Source organism: Apium graveolens, chromosome 8 (genome assembly GCF_009905375.1).
Source record: "Apium graveolens cultivar Ventura chromosome 8, ASM990537v1, whole genome shotgun sequence".
Classification (NCBI taxonomy): Eukaryota; Viridiplantae; Streptophyta; class Magnoliopsida; order Apiales; family Apiaceae; genus Apium; species Apium graveolens.
Genome location: NC_133654.1, coordinates 263,679,304 through 263,699,529, shown reverse-complemented (window position 1 = coordinate 263,699,529; position 20,226 = coordinate 263,679,304). Strand labels below are relative to the sequence as shown.

The window sequence follows — 20,226 nt, the reverse complement described above, 5'->3', positions numbered from 1 at the left end:
CAAAAGATAAAATTTTTTTGTCTTACAACCATACAGACAACCCCTTTATTTTAAATTTGTATTGTTGGAATTGCTTTATACAACATTTTCTTATCACTTGGTATTGTATGATTATGTTTTGCACTTATATTTTAATGTAGAAAGTGTTGTGTGGTCTTCAAGGCATAATTCTTTTTATTCTTAATAGCATTGTTGGACAATGGATAATAATTAGTTTTGTTCAGACAATGGTTTTTTATTGTGTGAATCTTCTTTTAACAATGTTTAGTTTTAAATAGCATTGTTATATGTTATAAAACATGATGAGCTTGGTCTTTATAAGTGTTGTGTGAGACACAATATAATATGGTTATTGTATAACTTTATTGGCTAAAAGCTCCTCAAACAATGGTTTTTCAAATTAAAATTAAACACAACAACATTATAAAATGAACATGCCATAAAAATTAAAACCCAAACTATCATTCAGATTACAAGCAAATTGTCACCATTACACCAACAATCAACCATCAATCCTTCTATTACACCAACAATCAACCAATCCTCCATTACATGAATCCACTAAACCAATATTTAACCATTGCAACCAAGAACTAACTTATAACCAAGTTTTATCTTAAACAAAACAAGACCATTCAAGTAGAAAGCAAAATATTTTCAGGTGAACATATCCACAAAAACGCCAGTAATTAGAAACAACGTTTAAATAGAGTTAACTACCATGACTAGAACTCCCAAATTTCAACACAAAATATGTTCACAACTCAAAATACCCAGCAGCACTGTATGCAAGTTCAAGTGGCATGCTTCTTCATGAAGTACTTTGCCCATTCAGTCTTTATCTCGTTCAGTTCTTTCATGCCATAACTTAGGTTGCTTCTGCGTAACCACTGAAACATGGATGTAAAAATCACATTTATTTACCACAATACACTTGGATATAGAAAAAAGAAAGATAACTATAACATTACCTTCTCATGAAATTTTAATTCCATATCGGCACAAATCTCTTTCATGTAACCCATTATAAACAAACCACAATCTTTGCTCCCAGTTTGGACAGGTACCCCCTGGAGAACATTAAAAGCTTTATATATGTCTAGCTACACTATTCTTGTAGAATAGAGAAATTGATAAAATATACTATATTTACCCCCAGATTCTCCCAAGATATTTTCTTCTTTAAGAACTTCTTTGCTTTTTTCTGGTAGAGTTTGATGGCACTACGAAAATATAATATAGATCAATTGTAAGTCATATTTGTATTTAATTATTAAAGTGATTGTAGTTGAAATAAAATTTTAATATTGTACTCACTTGTCAATCACTTATGTCCATTCTTCAGTTGCAATCCTGCGCTTCAATGGGTCCATGTGGTAAACAGTTTGTGAATCTGGATTTACAGCAGTGAGCGTCCAATGATTCCTGATAATTTATGAACAACAAGATTTACAATAACATACAGAGATGATGATATACAAAAAACAATCTTTAAGTAAGGAATATATTATTTATTATAACAGGTACTAACACAGCATTATATGGTAGCAGGAAAATTTGTCCTGGTTTAGCGTTCCTGAATCTGATAGATAAGGATTTTGACCTCTCTCCTGGACTACCACAACCAAGTGCGCCTATCATCCCAGGATCAACAAACGTTATCATGTCAACCATCTTGCGCTTTTTCAAATTCTCTTGCAATAAAATGTTAAAAATTGGAGATACAGATTATGAAAAATTCAAAAAAAAAACTCAATAAGTATTCATAAAGGCAACAAAACTTTAAAAAACGCTTACTTGATAAAAATGCAAATGGTGGACCCTGATATCTCACCCCCAGAGCATAAAGCGCGCACATCCGATAAAAACAGCGCCTTCTTAGCGGTTACTCCAAAAGCTTCTTGGCATAGATAAAAAGAGTTTACTTGTCCATCAGCTAGGGCATTTTTTGCCCAAAGCCACATACGTTTCAAAACATGGGGATAATTTGCACCCATGTCCAATACATACTCTGGTTCCGGGACACAATCTTTTACCTTCTTTCATTTTTTCCCAGTAGTTTTCTTGCCTCCCTGAATTGAAAATATAAAAAGAAAATAGAGAATGCAAAGTTAAAGAAAGTTGACATGTTAAGTAATTGAAAATCTAAATTATGTTTTTATTCTTTACTTTTAAAAAACAACATAAGTTTCAAAAGAATTATAATATAAACAGATGTAATTCATTAATACGTAACAAATTAAAAATTGCATCATTATTAATTTAATTATCAAACCTATTTCCAACATTTTAACAAAAATAAATATGTGACAACCACCACAAAATCAACACTGAAATAAGGGGAAAAAATTATTATATATAAAACTGAACCAAACAATTATTCAACCTAAACATGAGAAACAATATCACAAAAACTTACCTATATATAGACCCGATATTGTAAAAATTAGATTACTAAGTTTAAAAATATACTTGCATATATATATAGAGAAAATTTAACCTTTGGACTTCCTTTCACTGCAGCGGCGCTTGTCTTCACTTCCATTATGAGGTTTCTCGGCCATGCAATATATGTTCCCACAGCTTGTTCCACCGTCACGATCTCATCTTGGATTGGGAAGGGAATCTTTTCAGATCCTTGGAGTACACGAGTGATTGAGACCCGTATATTTTCTTTTTCCAGTTGTTTCCCATGAAGAACCTGACACTTAGTATCAACTGTTGCATAAGCAACGATAATTGTCGGGGAGCCAATTGCTAATTCCCACTCTGTGCATCCTTTAACCTCCAACACCTCCTCATTATTAGGTTCCAGACACACATCCTCAACCAACATTTGATTATCCTCAACATCAACAACCTTGAGAGCCTCGCCATGTTCCTGAATATGTTCTTCGCCATCCACCAAAGGTTTCTCCTGAATATGTTCTTCAATATGTGTTTCCTTACCGATACCCACATTTTGAATGAGATCCAGTTTTTTCTTTACACCTTGCAAATCAAAGTCCTTCAGAATGTCATGTGCTCCCTTGGAACAACTTCCTTGTTGAGATCCAATATTTGGACTTAACCCAGTTTCAATAAGCTTCCCTCCTATACCAGCTTTCAGCTTTTGAAACTCTGCAGCCCAAAAGGCATCTCGCTTTTCAACTATCCTTTCTATCTCTTCTTTCATAAATTTCTGAATACCCTCTTGAATCCTCTCCTCTATTGTCCTACATGTCTTCTTCTGCCTTGGAAGATGAAAGTATGTAGACTGCTTCACGAAGCGCTCTTGTCCACGCACCCGTCCTCTGTGTTCAGGGCTACCAAGCACCTTGGTCAAGATATCATCACTGCCTTCCACAGTCACCTCCCCTTCACTATCTCTTTGTTTCATTTTCCCCTAAAAATTTGATAAATAATACAAGTAATTAACCAACAAAACAGATATTTGGTGATAAAAGAATATATTAACAATAGAAATAAAAACTTACAATCGCCTGAGCAATTTCTTTAACTGCTTCTGACTTGAAGTTTCCATCTTTATCTTTCCTTGCACGAATCCAGCTATCTGATCTATCTATCTCCATTTCAGGGTCAGCTTGAGTCTCCATCTGTATGAACATGTTTAAAATATTATACAATAAAATTGAAACAAAAGAATTAAAAAAAATTATATGATGTACGCGTGAAAGAAATATATTTCATGATAACTAACCATTTCATGCTCTAGGTTAGAATAGCCCTTTCGAGAAATACAATGTGGATATAAATTAGAGAGAATTGCATTTTGCACCCCTTATATTTAGCCAAAACTTAATTTTGTATACCTATTTTTATAAATTGCAGTTTGCATCCCCCTACTTTGAAATCCGCTTCAACATGCACCCTTTTTGCCTAATTTTTTAGCCCAAATTGCTATCTCTGACAATATATCTCATCTTTTTTCTTCAATAATAGATTATATATATTGTTGAAGACAATAATTTGGGCAAAAAAATTGACAAAATTTGGCAAAAAGGGTGTAACTTGAAGCGGATTTTAAAGAAGGGGGATGCAAACTGTAATTTATGAAAATAGGTATACAAAATTGATTTTTGGCCAAATATAAGGGTGTAAAATGCAATTCTCTCTATAAATTAAGACTCCTCCTTAGTTTCTGTTTTTCGTGGATGTCCTTGGAGAAAAAAACACATAAATGTTAGCAGCATAGTTTCTTTCGCTATATACTTATGCTACGTGGGAATTTTATAAAATAAAAAAGATTAAAGAAAAAACTCACTAAAAATTCATCAGTTAGACGGCCTGAAAGAAAAATATCCCAGTGTGCCTTCTCAATAAAGGAGTAGTCAGCCGGAGGAAACTTTAACAACTCAGGTTGATCTTTATTAGGAATGATATATTCAGTTGTTAAACGACTTTTAAACTCCCTCCATTTCTGGCATGCCGATTGCAGAACAAATTTTCGTGCTGATGGTGGTACAATGTATGCCATCTACGTACATAAATAAACAATTTTATTATCACATGTGTGTTAACTACAATTGGCAGTCATAATTTAACACAATCCTAAATCTTGGTTTTGTGTTGAGGATGTAGATGAAACTTCTTTTACCTGCACACAATCCCAAATCTTGTTTTTTCTTTCTACCGGAACACGTAACCAACTGTCATACCATATCGGGGCTTTTGTTCTGGCAAGAACCCCAATATAAGACTGCATTTCTTTAGCAGCATCCCCATATGGCTCACCCTTTTTATTAAATAGCACCTCAAGCTTAATTCCCAGCATCTTACGCCTAACAATCCTATGCATCGTAAATGCTCCGCGTTTTAGAAGCTTAAGTCCCTCTTGTTTGGATAATTTGCTTTTTAGATTCTTAGAAATTTCATTCTTCTTTACTGATTCAGGGGATGAATTTCGAAGGCAAGACTCCACTGGCTTTTTCTTCACAGGTTCAGACACCGCCTTGTTCTTTTCTAGCGCCCCTGCCTTTATTTTTAGTTCCTCTGTTTTGTTCTTCATAGGTTCAGGATGAATCGGCTTGCTCATTTTTCGTTCCTCTGTCTTGTTCTTCACAGGTGTGGACTTAACCGCCTTGCTCATTTTTGGATCCTCTGTCTTTTTCTTTACATCTGCCTTGTTCTTTTTTAGTGCCTTGATAAGGTTTTCACTAGTTCTACGAGGATCGGATTTTGTTTTTCTTGAAGGCGCCATAATTAATCTACACTTAAAACATTAAGTTTAATCTAATTGCTTCACACAAAGCCAAAAAACTACATGAATATCAGTTGAATACAATTATATTAATGGAGGTTCGAAGGACACTCATGTGGCATCTCTATTAATGCACCTAAAAATGTTTTCATTTCTTCTGCATTATGCACATAATATATATTGATAGTTGAGAAGCAATCAAGTATAGGCAAACTCGTGATTCCCCTCAGTAAGACAGTCATACGGTAACACAATCTAACACATCACTTTCCTAAACTTTCACAGCCCAAAAGACATGACATTCAAGGCAAAAACAATTAAGCCTAATCTACCACTTTCACAACCCAAAAAAAAACATCACTTCAGAGAAACAAACCTAAATCTACAACTTTCACAACCCAAAATATAAACACATTAACTTATTAAATAAACCCTAATCAGATTTCATAATCCCAAAAAACATCACATTCAAGGCATAAAAAATAAACCCAAATCATAAATAAGCCCCAAGTATAAATAAAAAACATCAGTTATACTACACTACCATCATACCCAAATCACAAAAATAAGTGCATGCATATCAATACCCCAATCGATGTTCAATTTAAAATAAAATATAAACCCAGATCATAAATAAGCCCCAAGTATAAATCAAAAAACATCAGTTATACTACACTACCTTCATACCTAAATCACAAAAATAAGTGCATGCAAATCAATACCCATATCGATGTTCAATTTAAAGAGAGGGAGAGAGAGGAGGAGAGAGAGAGAGATAGAGAGATAGAGAGAGAGAGAGAGGAGGAGAGAGGGAGATTGAACCTGTATCGTGACTTGTGAGAGCTCTGAGAGGAAAGAAAAGAGAAAATGGATAATGAGAGGGAAGTGGAGTGGGGAGTGAAAAAAGAAGGGGGAAGTGAAATAATTTAACGGCTCAGATGCACTCCAGCTAAACTACTTTAATCCAACGGTATATAATGTTGCCAGCAAAACAAATAAAGTAAAAAGTAAATTAGAAAATGGTATAAAAAATTGTGGGCTGAAATTCAAAAATTTTAAACTCTTGTCTTAAACACATTCATACAACGGATTTACATAAAATAGTATTGTAAGAAACATAATTACCCAGCAAAAAAGTATTCTAATAAAATAGTATTATAAGTACTTGGATAACGATTTTACAGTAAATATTATTACGAATTATTATGCGAATAATAGTGTTTTGACCGGTACTTGTAACTTGTGTTTAGTCTCGTACTAAAGTTTCTATTTTTTAAAAAAAGTTTATGAATGATCCAACCGTACGGATGTTAAGAACTATATATTTTAGTGATATGACAAAAATTTGATAAAAAAATAAATGTGTTTGGTTTGTTATTTTAAAAGTCAACTGGTGTTTTGACCGGTACTTGTAACTTGTGTTTAGTCTCGTACTAAAGTTTCTATTTTTTAAAAAAAGTTTATGAATGATCCAACCATACGGATGTTAAGATCTATATGTTTTACTGATATGAGAAAAATTTGATAAAAAAAATAAATGTGTTTGGTTTGTTATTTTAAAAGTCAACGGGTGTTTTGACCGGTACTTGTAACTTGTGTTTAGTCTCGTACTAAAGTTTCTATTTTTTAAAAAAAGTTTATGAATGATCCAACCATACGGATGTTAAGATCTATATGTTTTAGTGATATGAGAAAAATTTGATAAAAAAAATAAATGTGTTTGGTTTGTTATTTTAAAAGTCAACGGGTGTTTTGACCGGTACTTGTAACTTGTGTTTAGTCTCGTACTAAAGTTTCTATTTTTTAAAAAAAGTTTATGAATGATCTAACCATACGGATGTTAAGATCTATATATTTTACTTATATGAAAAAAATTTAGAAAAAAATAAATGTGTTTGGTTTGTTATTTTAACAGTCAACCTGTGTTTTGACCCGTACTTGTAACTTTTGTTTAGTCTCGTACTAAAGTTTCTATTTTTTAAAAAAAGTTTATGAATGATCCAACCGTACGGATGTTAATAACTATATATTTTAGTGATATGAGAAAATTTTGATAAAAAAATAAATGTGTTTGGTTTGCTATTTTAACAGTTAACCGGTGTTTTGACCGGTACTTGTAACTTGTGTTTAGTCTCGTACTAAAGTTTCTATTTTTTAAAAAAGTTTATGAATGATCCAACCGTACGGATGTTAAGAACTATATATTTTAGTGATATGAGAAAATTTTGATAAAAAAATAAATGTGTTTGGTTTGTTATTTTAACAGTTAACCGGTGTTTTGACCGGTACTTGTAACTTGTGTTTAGTCTCGTACTAAAGTTTCTATTTTAATTATAATAGACCTTACAACGGTTTGTTTTAAAAAGTCGTTATATAACTTGTTTTCAGACGATTGAACAGTGTATCTGTTATACAACGGTTTTTTAAATATTTGTATTGTCGTTATTATTGTGATACAAGGGGTTTGGCTGCTTTACCGTTGTCGGATTTGTTTGTTAAAAAAAGCACAAAATGTGTGGTACTCATTAATAGCCCCAGATCTTTGTCTTAAGCCATTCAAACCTCTCAGATCTTTGTCCTAAGCCATTAATTTTCTAGCCTTTGACTCGATTTCTTCATCTTCTTCACTCGATTTCTTGTATCGATTTCTTCATCTTCTTCACTCAATTTCTTGACTCGATTTCTTCATCTTCTTCACTCAATTTCTTCACTCAATTTCTTCACTCAAGCTCTTCATCCTCTTCATCAAAATAACTTCAAAAAAACTCGATTGAAACCATAACTTCATCTTTTTGATTGGGTCAGTGTTAAGGTAATTACTTCATCTCCATTATGTTTAATTTCATTAAATTTTTAGGGTTCTTAATTATATTTGGGCAATGTTTTAGTGTTAATTTTTATTTAATTTGTATTTGCAGTTAGTAATTAGTAGTAATTAGTAGTACAATTAGTAGTACAATTATGTGTTAAGCTCATTAGTTGTAACTTCTAATTATGTGTCATATTTTGAATTAAAACAGATGGACAGGTCTTGGTTAAAGGCAGATAGAAGAACAAAACAATTCAAAAAAGGAGTCGAGGATTTGTTGTTGTGTGCATTTGAGAACGGATTTAGTGAAAATAAAATTTGTTTTCCATGTATAAAATGCGCACATAGTAAACATTGGCATGCTCGAAAAGTAAGGGATCATCTTTTTCTCAATGGTATCGATCAAACGTACAAGTGTTGGATTTGGCACGGAGAGTGCAATACAGAAGGAGGTGAGCCTACCACTAAAGGGACGGGCAGTTCAGAATCGGTAGATCAAATCCCAGTCGGTAGAAATGATGATGTATCCCTGGACTCCTCGGAAATGTTTAACCATATTCAATCTGAATATGAACCTCTTTATCCAGGATGTGAAGGATACACTAAGATGAAGGCTTTGGTAAAGTTTTATAACTTGAAAGCAAAATATGAAATATCTGATACTTGCTTCTCTGAAATGCTACTTTTGGTCGGGTCTATGCTTCCACAAGGCAACACATTTCATTCTTCATTCAGTGAAGCTAAAAAAAGCTTGTGTGCCTTGGGAATGGAGTATGAAAAAATACACGTATGTCTGAATGATTGTTTACTATACCGTGGAGAGAGAGATGAAGATGAGACAAAGTGCCGCATTTGTCAGGCCTCTCGATGGAAGTTAAACAAAAAAGGAGATGAATTGGAAGGGATTCCTGCCAAGGTTTTATGGTATTTTCCATTAAAACCACGTCTGAGGAATTTGTTCAACTCACCTCAAACATCTAAGGACTTGACTTGGCATGACAGGGAAAGGTTAAAGGATGGTAAATTGAGACACCCTGCTGATGCACAAACATGGAAGGAAGTCGATGCAAGGTGGCCAGACTTTTCTTCAGATCCTAGAAACTTACGGTTAGCTCTATCTTCTGATGGATTCAATCCTTTTCGTAGCTGTAATCTTGATTACTCATGTTGGCCTGTTTTGATGTCAATTTATAATCTTCCACCATGGCTTTGTATGAAACGGAAGTATATAATGCTATGCTTGTTGATATCTGGACCAACTCAACCCGGAAATGATATTGATGTGTTTCTTCAACCACTTATAGATGATTTAAAAAAGTTGTGGCATGGGAAACAAGTGTACGATGCTTACAAGAATGAGCAGTTTTTGCTAAGAGGCATCTTGTTATGGACTATTAGTAATTATCCAGCCTATGGTAACTTGTCGGGAAATATAATCAAAGGGTATAATGGTTGTCCTATCTGTGTTGATCAAACAAAAGCTACAAGGCTTGTCAATTATCGTAAGTGCGTGGTCATGAGGCATCGAAGGTGGTTGCCCCCTCATCATCCTTATCGTCGGAAGAAACAAGATTTTGATAACACCGTAGAAAAAGAAATAGCTCCAGTTCTATTAACCGGAGAGGAGGTACTTGAAAGAGTGCAACATTTAAAGGGACATGTCTATGGTAAAACACAACGCCAACCACGATTGAAGAAAGGTGATGCTCGACCTGTATGGAAGAAGGTTTCTATATTTTTTGAACTTGAGTATTGGAAATTTTTGCCGGTTCGACATGTTCTCGATGTGATGCACATCGAGAAAAATATATGTGAATCTTTACTTGGTACGATGCTTAATATACCAAAAAAGACGAAAGACAAGGAATCTGTGCGCATTGACATGGCTGAAATGGGGATTAGAACAGAACTAAGGCCAAAAACTCCGGGGATAAAGGAGAAGTTACCATTGGCATCTTGGAATTTAACCCATTCTGAAAAAAAGGTTGTTTGTTCATCCTTCCTTGGCATGAAGTTGCCTGGTGGTTTTTGTTCTAATATTCAGAACCTGGTTTCAATGGAAAATCTTCGTCTTACCGGAATGAAATCTCACGACTGCCATACGATTTTGCATCACTTGCTCCCAATTGCGATTCGCTCGTCACTACAAAAATAGGTCAGGAAAACTATTATCAAGTTTTGTCTATTTTTCAAAGCGATCTGTAGTAAAGTTATTGAGGTTGATAAGCTGGATAAAATGCAATCGCAACTGGTAGAAACTCTTTGTCAGCTTGAAAAATACTTTCCTCCCTCGTTGTTTGATTTAATGTTTCATATCTCGGTTCATCTTGTAAGAGAAGTCGAGCTTTGTGGACCAATTTTCCTTAGGTGGATGTATCCTTTTGAGAGATACATGAAGACATTCAAGGGATATATAAGGAATCGAGCTCGTGCAGAAGGTTGCATCGCTGAGGCCTATATTGCAGAAGAGGCAGTTGAATATTTGGTGGATAATGAAGAAGTGACAATTGGGGTACCAAAAAAAGGTAGGCATACCAAGGATTCTATTTGCAAGCCATTATCCGGTGCAACGATTATAACCCCGAGCTGTACTGATTTGCACGTAGCACATTTATGTGTTCTACAAAATACCACTTCTGTTAGGCCATATATTGAGTAACTTCTTACACTTTCTCTCTCTTTACTTGAAAAATTGCATATATATTTTCTGTCATTAGTTCAACCAACTTATATTGTCTTATCTTTAAATGCAGTGAACACATGGCCTTTTTAATGATAAAATATCCGGAATATGAAAATGATGAAATGTGGCTTAAAAACAAGCAAAATGAGACATTCCCAAAATGGTTTAAGGAAAAGGTATTACGTGCGTCGTTTGATGTATTTTTTCCCACTGTTTTACAACTTACTACCTCACCTGAATTATTTTACATGTTTGAATTCCTTTTTTTCAGATTGCTTCAAATTTGGCCGATGAAAAAGAGATATCGGCCGAGATAAGGTGGATTGCAGATGAGCCCAACAAGGATGTTCCTACATTCAGTGGCTACAGAATGGATGGTGTTACCTTTAGTACCAAGGATCGTGATGATATGCGTCAAGTTCAATGCAGTGGTGTGTGTGTGTAGAAGCAGACACAATGGTTGTGCAGGGTAAGGATCAAAATATTGCGCACATATCACATATATATTACGGAGTTATAAAAAGTATATGGGAGTTGGACTATAATCACTTTAGGGTCCCTGTTTTTCTTTGCAATTGGGTAGATATAAACAAAGGGATTAAGGTCGATGACTTGGGATATACATCGGTTAATTTGAATAGGTTGGGTTTTTTGAATGATCCGTTTGTTTTAGCAAAACATGTTAAACAAGTTTATTATATCGACGATCCCTCTGAAAAATTATGGTCGGTGGTGTTGAAATTGCCCGAGAAAAAGTACCATGAAGATAATGATGATGCAGATGAGGAATCCGTCGAAGTGGAACTCGAGAATGACTGTTTCATGCCCAATTTTCCCGAGATAGATGATAGTGGTGATGACATGGATAGTTACATGCGGGATGTTGATGAACTAATTCAACTTTCTTGAAGTATTTTTATTTGTACTTTCAATTACTATACTTTGTATGAACATGCATAATAACTTTGGCTTGGTTCTGTTATTTATTTTCAGTTCTTGATTGTTGGTTGATTTGCTTGTTGCATCTGGTTTGGGTGGTTTTCCTTGTTGCCTTTGGTTTGGCACGTTTGCTTTGTTTCTGGTAATGTTTTTAAAAAAAATACCAGAGTAAGACAACGGTTTTATTGATTAGCCCATTGTCTGAAAGTATAATCTACAACATAGAAAAACACTTGTATGTCGTTTTTAATTCAGACAACACTTATACTTGTACGTTGTTTGACACCATCTTAAATTACCAACAGAAAAAACACTTGTTTCATTTTTACAACTGTTAATTGAGACGTTGTCTCAATATCTTTCAGACATATCATTTAAAAACCGTTGTGCAAACTTACTCACTTGCACAACATGAAGTTAGAAAGTGTTGTCTGCCTCTAAGAACTAGACAATGGATTTTATAGCGTTGTGGTAATGCTATAAGTTTGTCATTCACACAACATGAGGTTTATGAAAAGATTTGTCTGACTTGTTTTACTAGACAACAGTTTTGTTTTGCTTGTAGTAATATATATCAGCAAACACCTGTTTTTTGGTTTTTGAAAAACTGTTGTATAAAAATTATGGGCAACACTTTTTCGGCCAAGCGTTGTGTGACGGGTGTTGTATAATCGCGTTTTTCTTGTAGTGATGGAGTCTGCCTACAAACTTTTCTCTTTCTCATGCTCAAATTGGTGAAAAGGGTCTCTCTGACCACTGCCCTTTGTTCATTCGCTTGGGCTTGAAGTCTAAAGTAATTCACAAACCACGCCAGCTACTTCAGCACCTTATTAATGATCCTATTTTTCTCGAGGTAGTGTCCTCAGGCCTCAGCCTGTAATTTTGAAGTCGAATGAGACCCCTGAATTCTGCTTACTTCAAAGCTCAAAAGAGTAAAAACTGCTATGAAAAATCTCAATACTCAGAAAACGAATCTGCATTCTTTAGTTGAAGCTGCTCGTTCTGATTTACTTTCTTTTCAAGCTACTATGCCTGATATACCTCTTCGTGTGCACTTCGAGGAGGAAAAAAATATCCCGATTTCTGAACATCAAAGGCCATCCTTGAAGAAGAAATTCTGCTAAAAATATATTTTTAGCTCAGTCACTGTGCAGGAACTATCATCTCTCTTCTGGTCAACCTAAGTGTGCAATTAAGTTAGGTATCAGGAACGCGTTTGACATCGTAAGTTGAGTTTCTTGAAGAAAGTTTTGTGCAGAATGATTATCCTTATAGACTGGATCATGGCCTGCATACAATCTTGTATGATTTCAGTCAAGGTTAATGGAGCTTTAGAGGGTTTCTTTCCAGCAAAATCGGGGCTTAGACAGGGAACTCTTTGGCCCCTTCTCTTTTTGTCATTGTTATGGAAATTTATTATTTAGCAAAACAAGAATCTAATATAAATGCAACTATAAACAACCATACCTACGACATAAAACATTGAAAAGAGCATATAGAGTCTACATCAAACAACCATACTAATAGCTCCAAAAGTCAGTTACATAATATAAGTTTAGAATCTAGAGATTCTGCTACTTATAGCTACACAAGTCGATTAGGTACATCAGAGTTTAAAACCAATAATAAAGTAGTCCACAATTAGCTCCAGCAGCCTATTATTATTACATACCCACATATTAGAGAAAACCATATGCCCGAGGTCGCACATACTAGTTAAGAGTTGATTGCCATTAACCACAAGTTGAACAGGAGGGAGCACTGGTTCAATCTGACATATCCTCCTGATCTGCCATATACTGCATCAAATAGTTCAAACAAAATTAAAAAGGCAATGCAATGACAAACTATAGAGTCAATCTTCAATGCGATACTTGCAATATTATCCTCCCCAAATTGTCGATTTGTACAACACAGAATTAAGCTATATTGCATGGACAATTGATTATAATCTAAGAGCATCTCCAAGAGACTACTTAAATGATCCCTTAAATTCAAAATATAAGGAATTCCGGAACAAATGGTTATCTTGATTCATTAGAAATTGGACAGGTAAGGAAATTTCTTGTTGAGTTGCGTACTTACCTAAAAACAAATAAACCGCAGTTTCAAGAAATAATATCTTCTACCAAGACATTCACCGAGGAAGCAGAAGCATAAAATGTCAATCCAAGAGACTCTTAGTTATTCATTAAAAATTTAACATGCTCCTAATCTTCCTTATTTTTAAGGAACCTCATCTCATTTTTATGTATAAAATATTCATTTCTCTCCAATTCTAATCCTCTTTTTCTATCTTTCCCTCTACAAATTTAATATAATAATAACAATAAGGAGCATATATATGTCTTCCCTTATAATGTCCTAAATCACTAAAAATATTTATTTATTATATTTATAAGGAATGCATTGATATTTGATAGTCTCTTGGAGATGCTCTAACACATTAAAACAACAACATACCAAAATTTGTAACTGATATTCACACAGATATTAAGATTGCCAAACTAGAAGTACATAAAACGATTAATATAGAGATACATGTCAACTGCATTTGCCAACATTCAAAGACAAACGATACAATGAATGGCATGTATGATGATATTCGGAGAAAATTGAAACTGTGAAGAAAAGAGAAAAGAGACAGAAACGAACTTTAGGTATATCTTCAAGTAAAAAATACCGAGGAGGCTGGCTGATCCGAACCATCGTAACAGTCCTATTAGTAGGAGGGATATGAACATCAACTACAGCTTGAAAGGTTTCCTTGATGCCTTTAGTTCCATCAATAGCGTCAAATGTGATATAGAACCTATAGGGACAAACAGGCTCCACGTTTGTCTTGGTCACAGTCTTGAGCTCGAAGTGTGTACCCTGTTAAAAATGAATTCAGAAACATAAGCTAAAAAGATTTAATGTAGATGTGGCCATTAAAAATGTTATGCACCGGGCTAAAACAAACTAACTTTATCTGCATTATACTGCTCAATTGATTGTTGTGCACATTCTGTGATTTCAGGCAAGGATTCTGCATCTAGATTAATACCTGCTGCTAGGTCGTAATAAGTACGTATCATACCAGCATCATTCACTTTCGTATAATCCTGAACATCAAATCCCTACAGATTTGGCATATTAGTAACAGAGAATATTATAATTAGGAGCATGATTATCTGCCCTACATAAATAGTGAAATTCAAATTTGTAGAAAATTTAATCAATTAGAGGAACCTCCTATAAAAAAACCGAAATCATCTGTAATATTACAAATTATTGTAACAGCTCAAAAAGAATTCATAAAACTCATACAACTGAAAACATTATATCTATTAATCTGTGTAGAATAAGAAGAATAGCAAACACAAAACAAATCAACCAGATAAAATAGTGATATTCATAAAGGGAACTACGGAATAGCGTATTAAGATTAATACACAACATTATATCTATTAATCTTAGAATTAAAAATGTAATTAAGCGAGATAGAGAAAGGGATAGAGAGATTTACATACTCACCTCGGACTCATACATATCAAGTTCGAAACTAGCAAAATCTCGAAAAGTCAAGGAATGAGAATCATCGACCGGATCATAGTAGTAATCATCTTCATCATCTTTCAAAAGCTTGTCTTTATTCTTGAAAGTACTCATAAACCAATCCAATCGTAGTTCTCGCGGAGGTATCACCTTAGTCTGCTCGCCATGTTTCGCTCCTTTGTTGCTCCCCTCCATTCTCTTAAACCCTAATTTCTAACCCTTTCCCTTCATAAACAATATAAATACCCTAATTTATTTGTAAATTTTGATAATGGCAAATTTTGGCAATATTTTAATAAAGTAATATTGCGGTTATCTTTATATAGAATAATCTTAAGAGGTAATATTTTAATATTATTTTTTATGTCCAATAGCTGTGTATAATGTATTTCTGTATTACTTTTAATATTATAATTTTAAACATATGTTATGAACTACGAGTTTCAAGAAAATTTTAAGAAATTAAAATTTATGATTGAAATTTTAGTAAATTCATTAATTACAAGAATTACATCAAATAAAAGTAATGAAATTAGAAATAATATGTTTATGGATAATTTAGTCATAATTTTATAATCAATATTCTTGTAGTTAAAATATAGTAATCTATATTTTACGGCATCAACACTAAGAGTGGTGTATTCAATCCAAATTTTAAAAGATTTTTTTGCATAATTAAAATCAAGATGTATTCAATTTGAATTTTAAAAAAATCATTTGAAATCTGATAGTATTTAATATAAATTAGAAAAAATCTTTTAAAATCTGAGCAATTTAGATTGTAAAAAGTCTACTGAAATTTGGTGATATTCAATTTGGATTTTTAAAATTCCATCAAGATCTGATAGTATTCAAAAGTCGGTGAATTTTTTTTATTTGAAAAAGTTGTGGATTTTAATGAATTTACTGTTTCATTTTTAATCTTTTGAAATCTCTTTAAAATACATGAGATTTTGAAAAATTTGTGAAAAAATTCACAAAATCAACAAAACTCTGCAAGATTTTTCCATCAACTCTGTCAAAATCCACTAAACTTAAAATAAACAAAAATATTTTAAAATCAATGGAGAATTATTAATTATTCTTTAAAATCTTAAATTTACATAGATGCCAAGGGAGTGGGAAAAGGAGCTGGCATGATATTTGTGACTATTCGTATGCAAATGTGTACGTAAACATTTGCATGAATATGTTTCAGTCACAAGTCTCACAACTGAACCTGGGAACCATGCTTAACCTAAAATATAACATGTAAATTGGAAGTTATATATTTGCCCCTGGATGAGATGTGAAGTTGTAAAAAAGACATCAAGACACTCATAAGAAACTGATCATACGAAAGAAACTGATCCGAAGTTACGAACACATCATGTACTATATAACTTATAACATATGTTTTCTTGAATGATGAACTTGCAGGGCACCTAACAGCTGATGCAGCATTGGACCCAGCTGGTTTAGTAGCAATACCATGTTTCAGGTTGCCATTTCAACCCAGCTGTCACCCTCGTACTTGTATAATTTGCATACTTTCTCAGACCCTTGTGTCTCTATCATTTGCTCAGAAGCAATCTCGCATCATTACAGCGCATGGATTATGGAGCTTCTGCAAATTACTTGGACCAAGTTAAAGATAATTCAAACCTTAACTTTCCATTTCATGCATGCCAAAGACAGAACCCAGCAGATGGGAAAATAGACGGTTACCAAAATCGCTGCTCACAACCTGAAACAAAAACAACAATACCGAAAAGTTACTCTTGTATTATTGTAAATTAACTAGCTCTTTAACCCCTGTGTTATACCCAAAATTTGGCATTGGAGTGACTCGGGTCAAACGCGGGTTAAGTGCGGTCAAGACCGGTATTACATTGCGGAAGGTTAAGGCGCGTCCATGTAATGGGGACGCGTCCACATGTTAGAGGATGTTTTATCAGCAGGTGGTGGTGAAGCATGGAAGTGCATCGCTTGTGATGGACGCGCCCAAGGGACGTGGACGCGTCAACGTTGGTGAAGGTATTTGGCAAACATGGTCTTGCAGCAATAACAACTGGAGGACGCGTCTTTCTTGACTAGGACGCGCCTTGTGTAGAGGAATGTTGTGCACCAGGGTTTGATGAGGCTATGCAGGTTTTATGAGGGAGAGGACGCGCCCAGGGTCTTAGGATGCGTCCAGTGCCTGGTCAATGTATTTTCAATGGTGATTTTAGGATAAAGCTTGCGTGGAGAGGAGCAACGGAGATCATTTTTACTAATGTATTTGTTGTAGGTACTCTTTGAAGAATTCCCTCCTTGAGGCGGTCAAGGAGGGGGATGTCCGTGAAAAGTTTTAAGGCCTCCAGGGGTATGCCTGATGATTGAAGGCCTCCTCATGTATTCAACGGGTGTCCTCGTTGGGGATGCGAGGTTAACATTGGTGTGTGCTTCGGGAACTCTGTTCTTGTATTCAACGGGTGTCCTCGTTGGAGAACTTTGGAGTCATCCTGCACTTTGCACCCAAGAGCTTGGGATCACCTGTCCTATTATCTGGTGGGTTATCCTCATTCGGGGGACAGGGATGCGTCTGGCATTTGGGGTGAACCGTGGCTATACCTACGTTCGTAAATCAAGGGAGATAGCTGTAGCGGAGTGTTATCCTTGCGCAGGGAGATGCATTATCCGTGAAGTCCTGCGATTACGGACGAGCCTTGGGCCTTTGCGGTTGGGCTTCATAGTTGGACATTCCTAAAGCTAGCGGAAGACGGACTTTGGATGGACTTCTACTGGGCCTAGGGAATAAGAAGTCTAAGCCCATTAGATTTCTTGTTCCACAAGAACTACGTCAGGCTTGATCCCTATATAAAGGGTACGTAGGCACATTGAGAGGGTAAGAAGTTGAGAGCTGATAAGAGAGCCACCACTTACTCTGATCAATCTCAGCCTAAAACAACCATAAACCACCACACACTGCTTGATTTTCTGGTGAAGAACCACCGTCATAGATCTTAATTCCGGCGAGAAACCTCAATCTTTGTTGTTACCAGATTCCTCCATCAACAAATTGGAGCTAGAAGGAGAGGTGCTAATTAAGGTCGTAATCTTAGGAGGAAAAGATGTCTTACAATCGTGATGGAAGTTCTTATGATGGAAGTGACAGCAGATCTGAAGGAGAAGACGGGGGAGGCTACACTCGCCATGAACCCTACGTTCCCAGAAACATGGCGGATCCACCAAGAGCTCCGGATGTGGGGGGAACACCTCCGGTTCTCATCAGCAACGCTGATATCTTGGAGCAGTTGTATCGCATGGGGGATACTCATAATAGTTTTCACTCAAGACTGAATACAGTGGAGCGTCGGAGAACGAGGAGAGGTCGTCATTTTGCCCGTCACGTCCATGTCGTGGGGAAAGTGCCAATAGTTGAAGGAGATACCCAGGGCAGCGGGAAAAACCCGCGAATCACTCCGCAGCGCTTGGAATATTCTGATGATGTAGAGCCTATTGTGGAGCTTGTCGATGAGGACAATGATGGTAGGGAAAGGCCTCGCCTTGGTAACCAGGTGGTGCCACATACACATAGGTCTGGGCATACGATGGACGAGCGTCATCGTGCAGAGAACACTCAGAATCAAGATGAGGAAGGAAGGGATTTTTCAACCTTGAAAAGAAGGCTTGGCATAAGGTTGGAAGATGACGATTTGAGGATGCTGCTGGTAGAATGGCAAAAGGAAGGAAACGCTGGAGAAGCGAGGCCCCGTGATACAACGCGTGTGCCCCCTACATTCCAAAGGGATGACAGGGCGCTGCACTGCGAGCACGAGCGTTCCCCTCCGCAAGGAAGGCCTGGGAGCTACTACCGGGGATATCAGAGGAATGGACGATGAAGGATGGGATACCAATATGGGAGAACACCCTACAATGGTAGGAAAGATGGTGCACCCTCCACTGAAGAAGCTCCTGCCGTTATTCCTGTAGCTTCCCACAGTGCTACAGGTAATGTTATCCTTGCGCAGTCACCATTACTCTTCCTCCCTCAAGATGGTTGAGCAACCTCTTGAGATCGTTCACATTAAACGTCCCTACTCCAGGAATGGTTTGAACATTAGGCTGTTGGGGTTGCTCTGCGACTTGTTGTAGTTCCCCTTGATTACCCCCCGGGTGTAGCGGTGGATCTCGCCGCCCCTCGCCCTGAGGTTGCGGCTGTGGCATGTTACCATCTTGGTTTTGAACGTTTTCCCGCACGCGAGGTTTCTCTTGACCGCGTCGCGGTATTTCATCATTATTTTGTAATCTTACTTGAATTCGTCCTCCGTCCTGATCATGAAAACGCGCCCTCTTCACCTGCGTTGCACAAACCCATGCCTTGTCCTGAGGTAGATGCTCCCACTCAAGGTGACGCGCCCTCAGATGCAAGGGTGGAGGTCGAGGACCCCCGAGACTTTGATTTCGATTTGGATCCGAGGATCCCTATGCCCGCCGAAAAGACGGGACCGGCCGAGGACACAATATCTATTCTGGTCGACAAAGATGACTCGAATAAAATTTTGAAAGTAGGATCCCAGTTAGGTGATGAAATGAGGAAAAGTCTTACCCGCTTCTTAATTGCAAATCTTAATGTCTTCGCATGGAGTCATTCAGACATGGTGGGAATCGACCCAGGAGTAATGTGTCACCGGTTGAATATCTTCCCGAATTGTACAGGCATACGTCAAAAACGCCGCCCGGTGAGCGGGGAAAGGGCGATATCATTAAAAGAAGAAGTAGACTGATTGTTGGAGGTGGGACTAATCAAAAAATCCTTCTACCCCGAATGGCTTGCAAATCCAGTGCTTGTGAAAAAGCCGAACGGGAAATGGAGAGCATGTGTAGATTTCAAAGATCTCAATAAGGCATGTCCAAAGGATAGCTTCCCGCTCCCACGAATTGATCAGTTGGTTGACGCGACAGCAGGGCATGCATTGCTGAGTTTTATGGATGCATACTCCGGTTATAATCAAATTCCGATGTATGCCCCTGATCAAGAACATACATCCTTCATCACTGACAGGGCGTTATACTGTTACATAGGAATGCCGTTTG

General features: G+C 36.2%; 2 protein-coding genes across 2 annotated transcripts; one reads left to right on the top strand and one right to left on the bottom strand.

Annotated features, from left to right (window-relative positions):
* Positions 1-8,220: 8,220 nt before the first annotated feature.
* Positions 8,221-10,164, top strand: LOC141680882 (uncharacterized). The gene has a single exon (XM_074486978.1). The coding sequence runs from the start codon at positions 8,221-8,223 to the stop codon at positions 10,162-10,164; it is 1,944 nt and encodes a 647-aa protein (XP_074343079.1).
* Positions 10,165-13,134: 2,970 nt separating this feature from the next.
* LOC141680985 (uncharacterized) lies at positions 13,135-15,387 on the bottom strand. The gene is made up of 4 exons (XM_074487053.1): positions 15,148-15,387; positions 14,598-14,750; positions 14,287-14,505; positions 13,135-13,430 (listed from the first exon to the last, which is right to left on the bottom strand). Exons 1-4 carry the CDS (start codon positions 15,361-15,363, stop codon positions 13,398-13,400), a joined length of 621 nt encoding a protein of 206 aa, XP_074343154.1. The 5' UTR covers positions 15,364-15,387; the 3' UTR covers positions 13,135-13,397.
* Between the last annotated feature and the right edge of the window lie 4,839 nt (positions 15,388-20,226).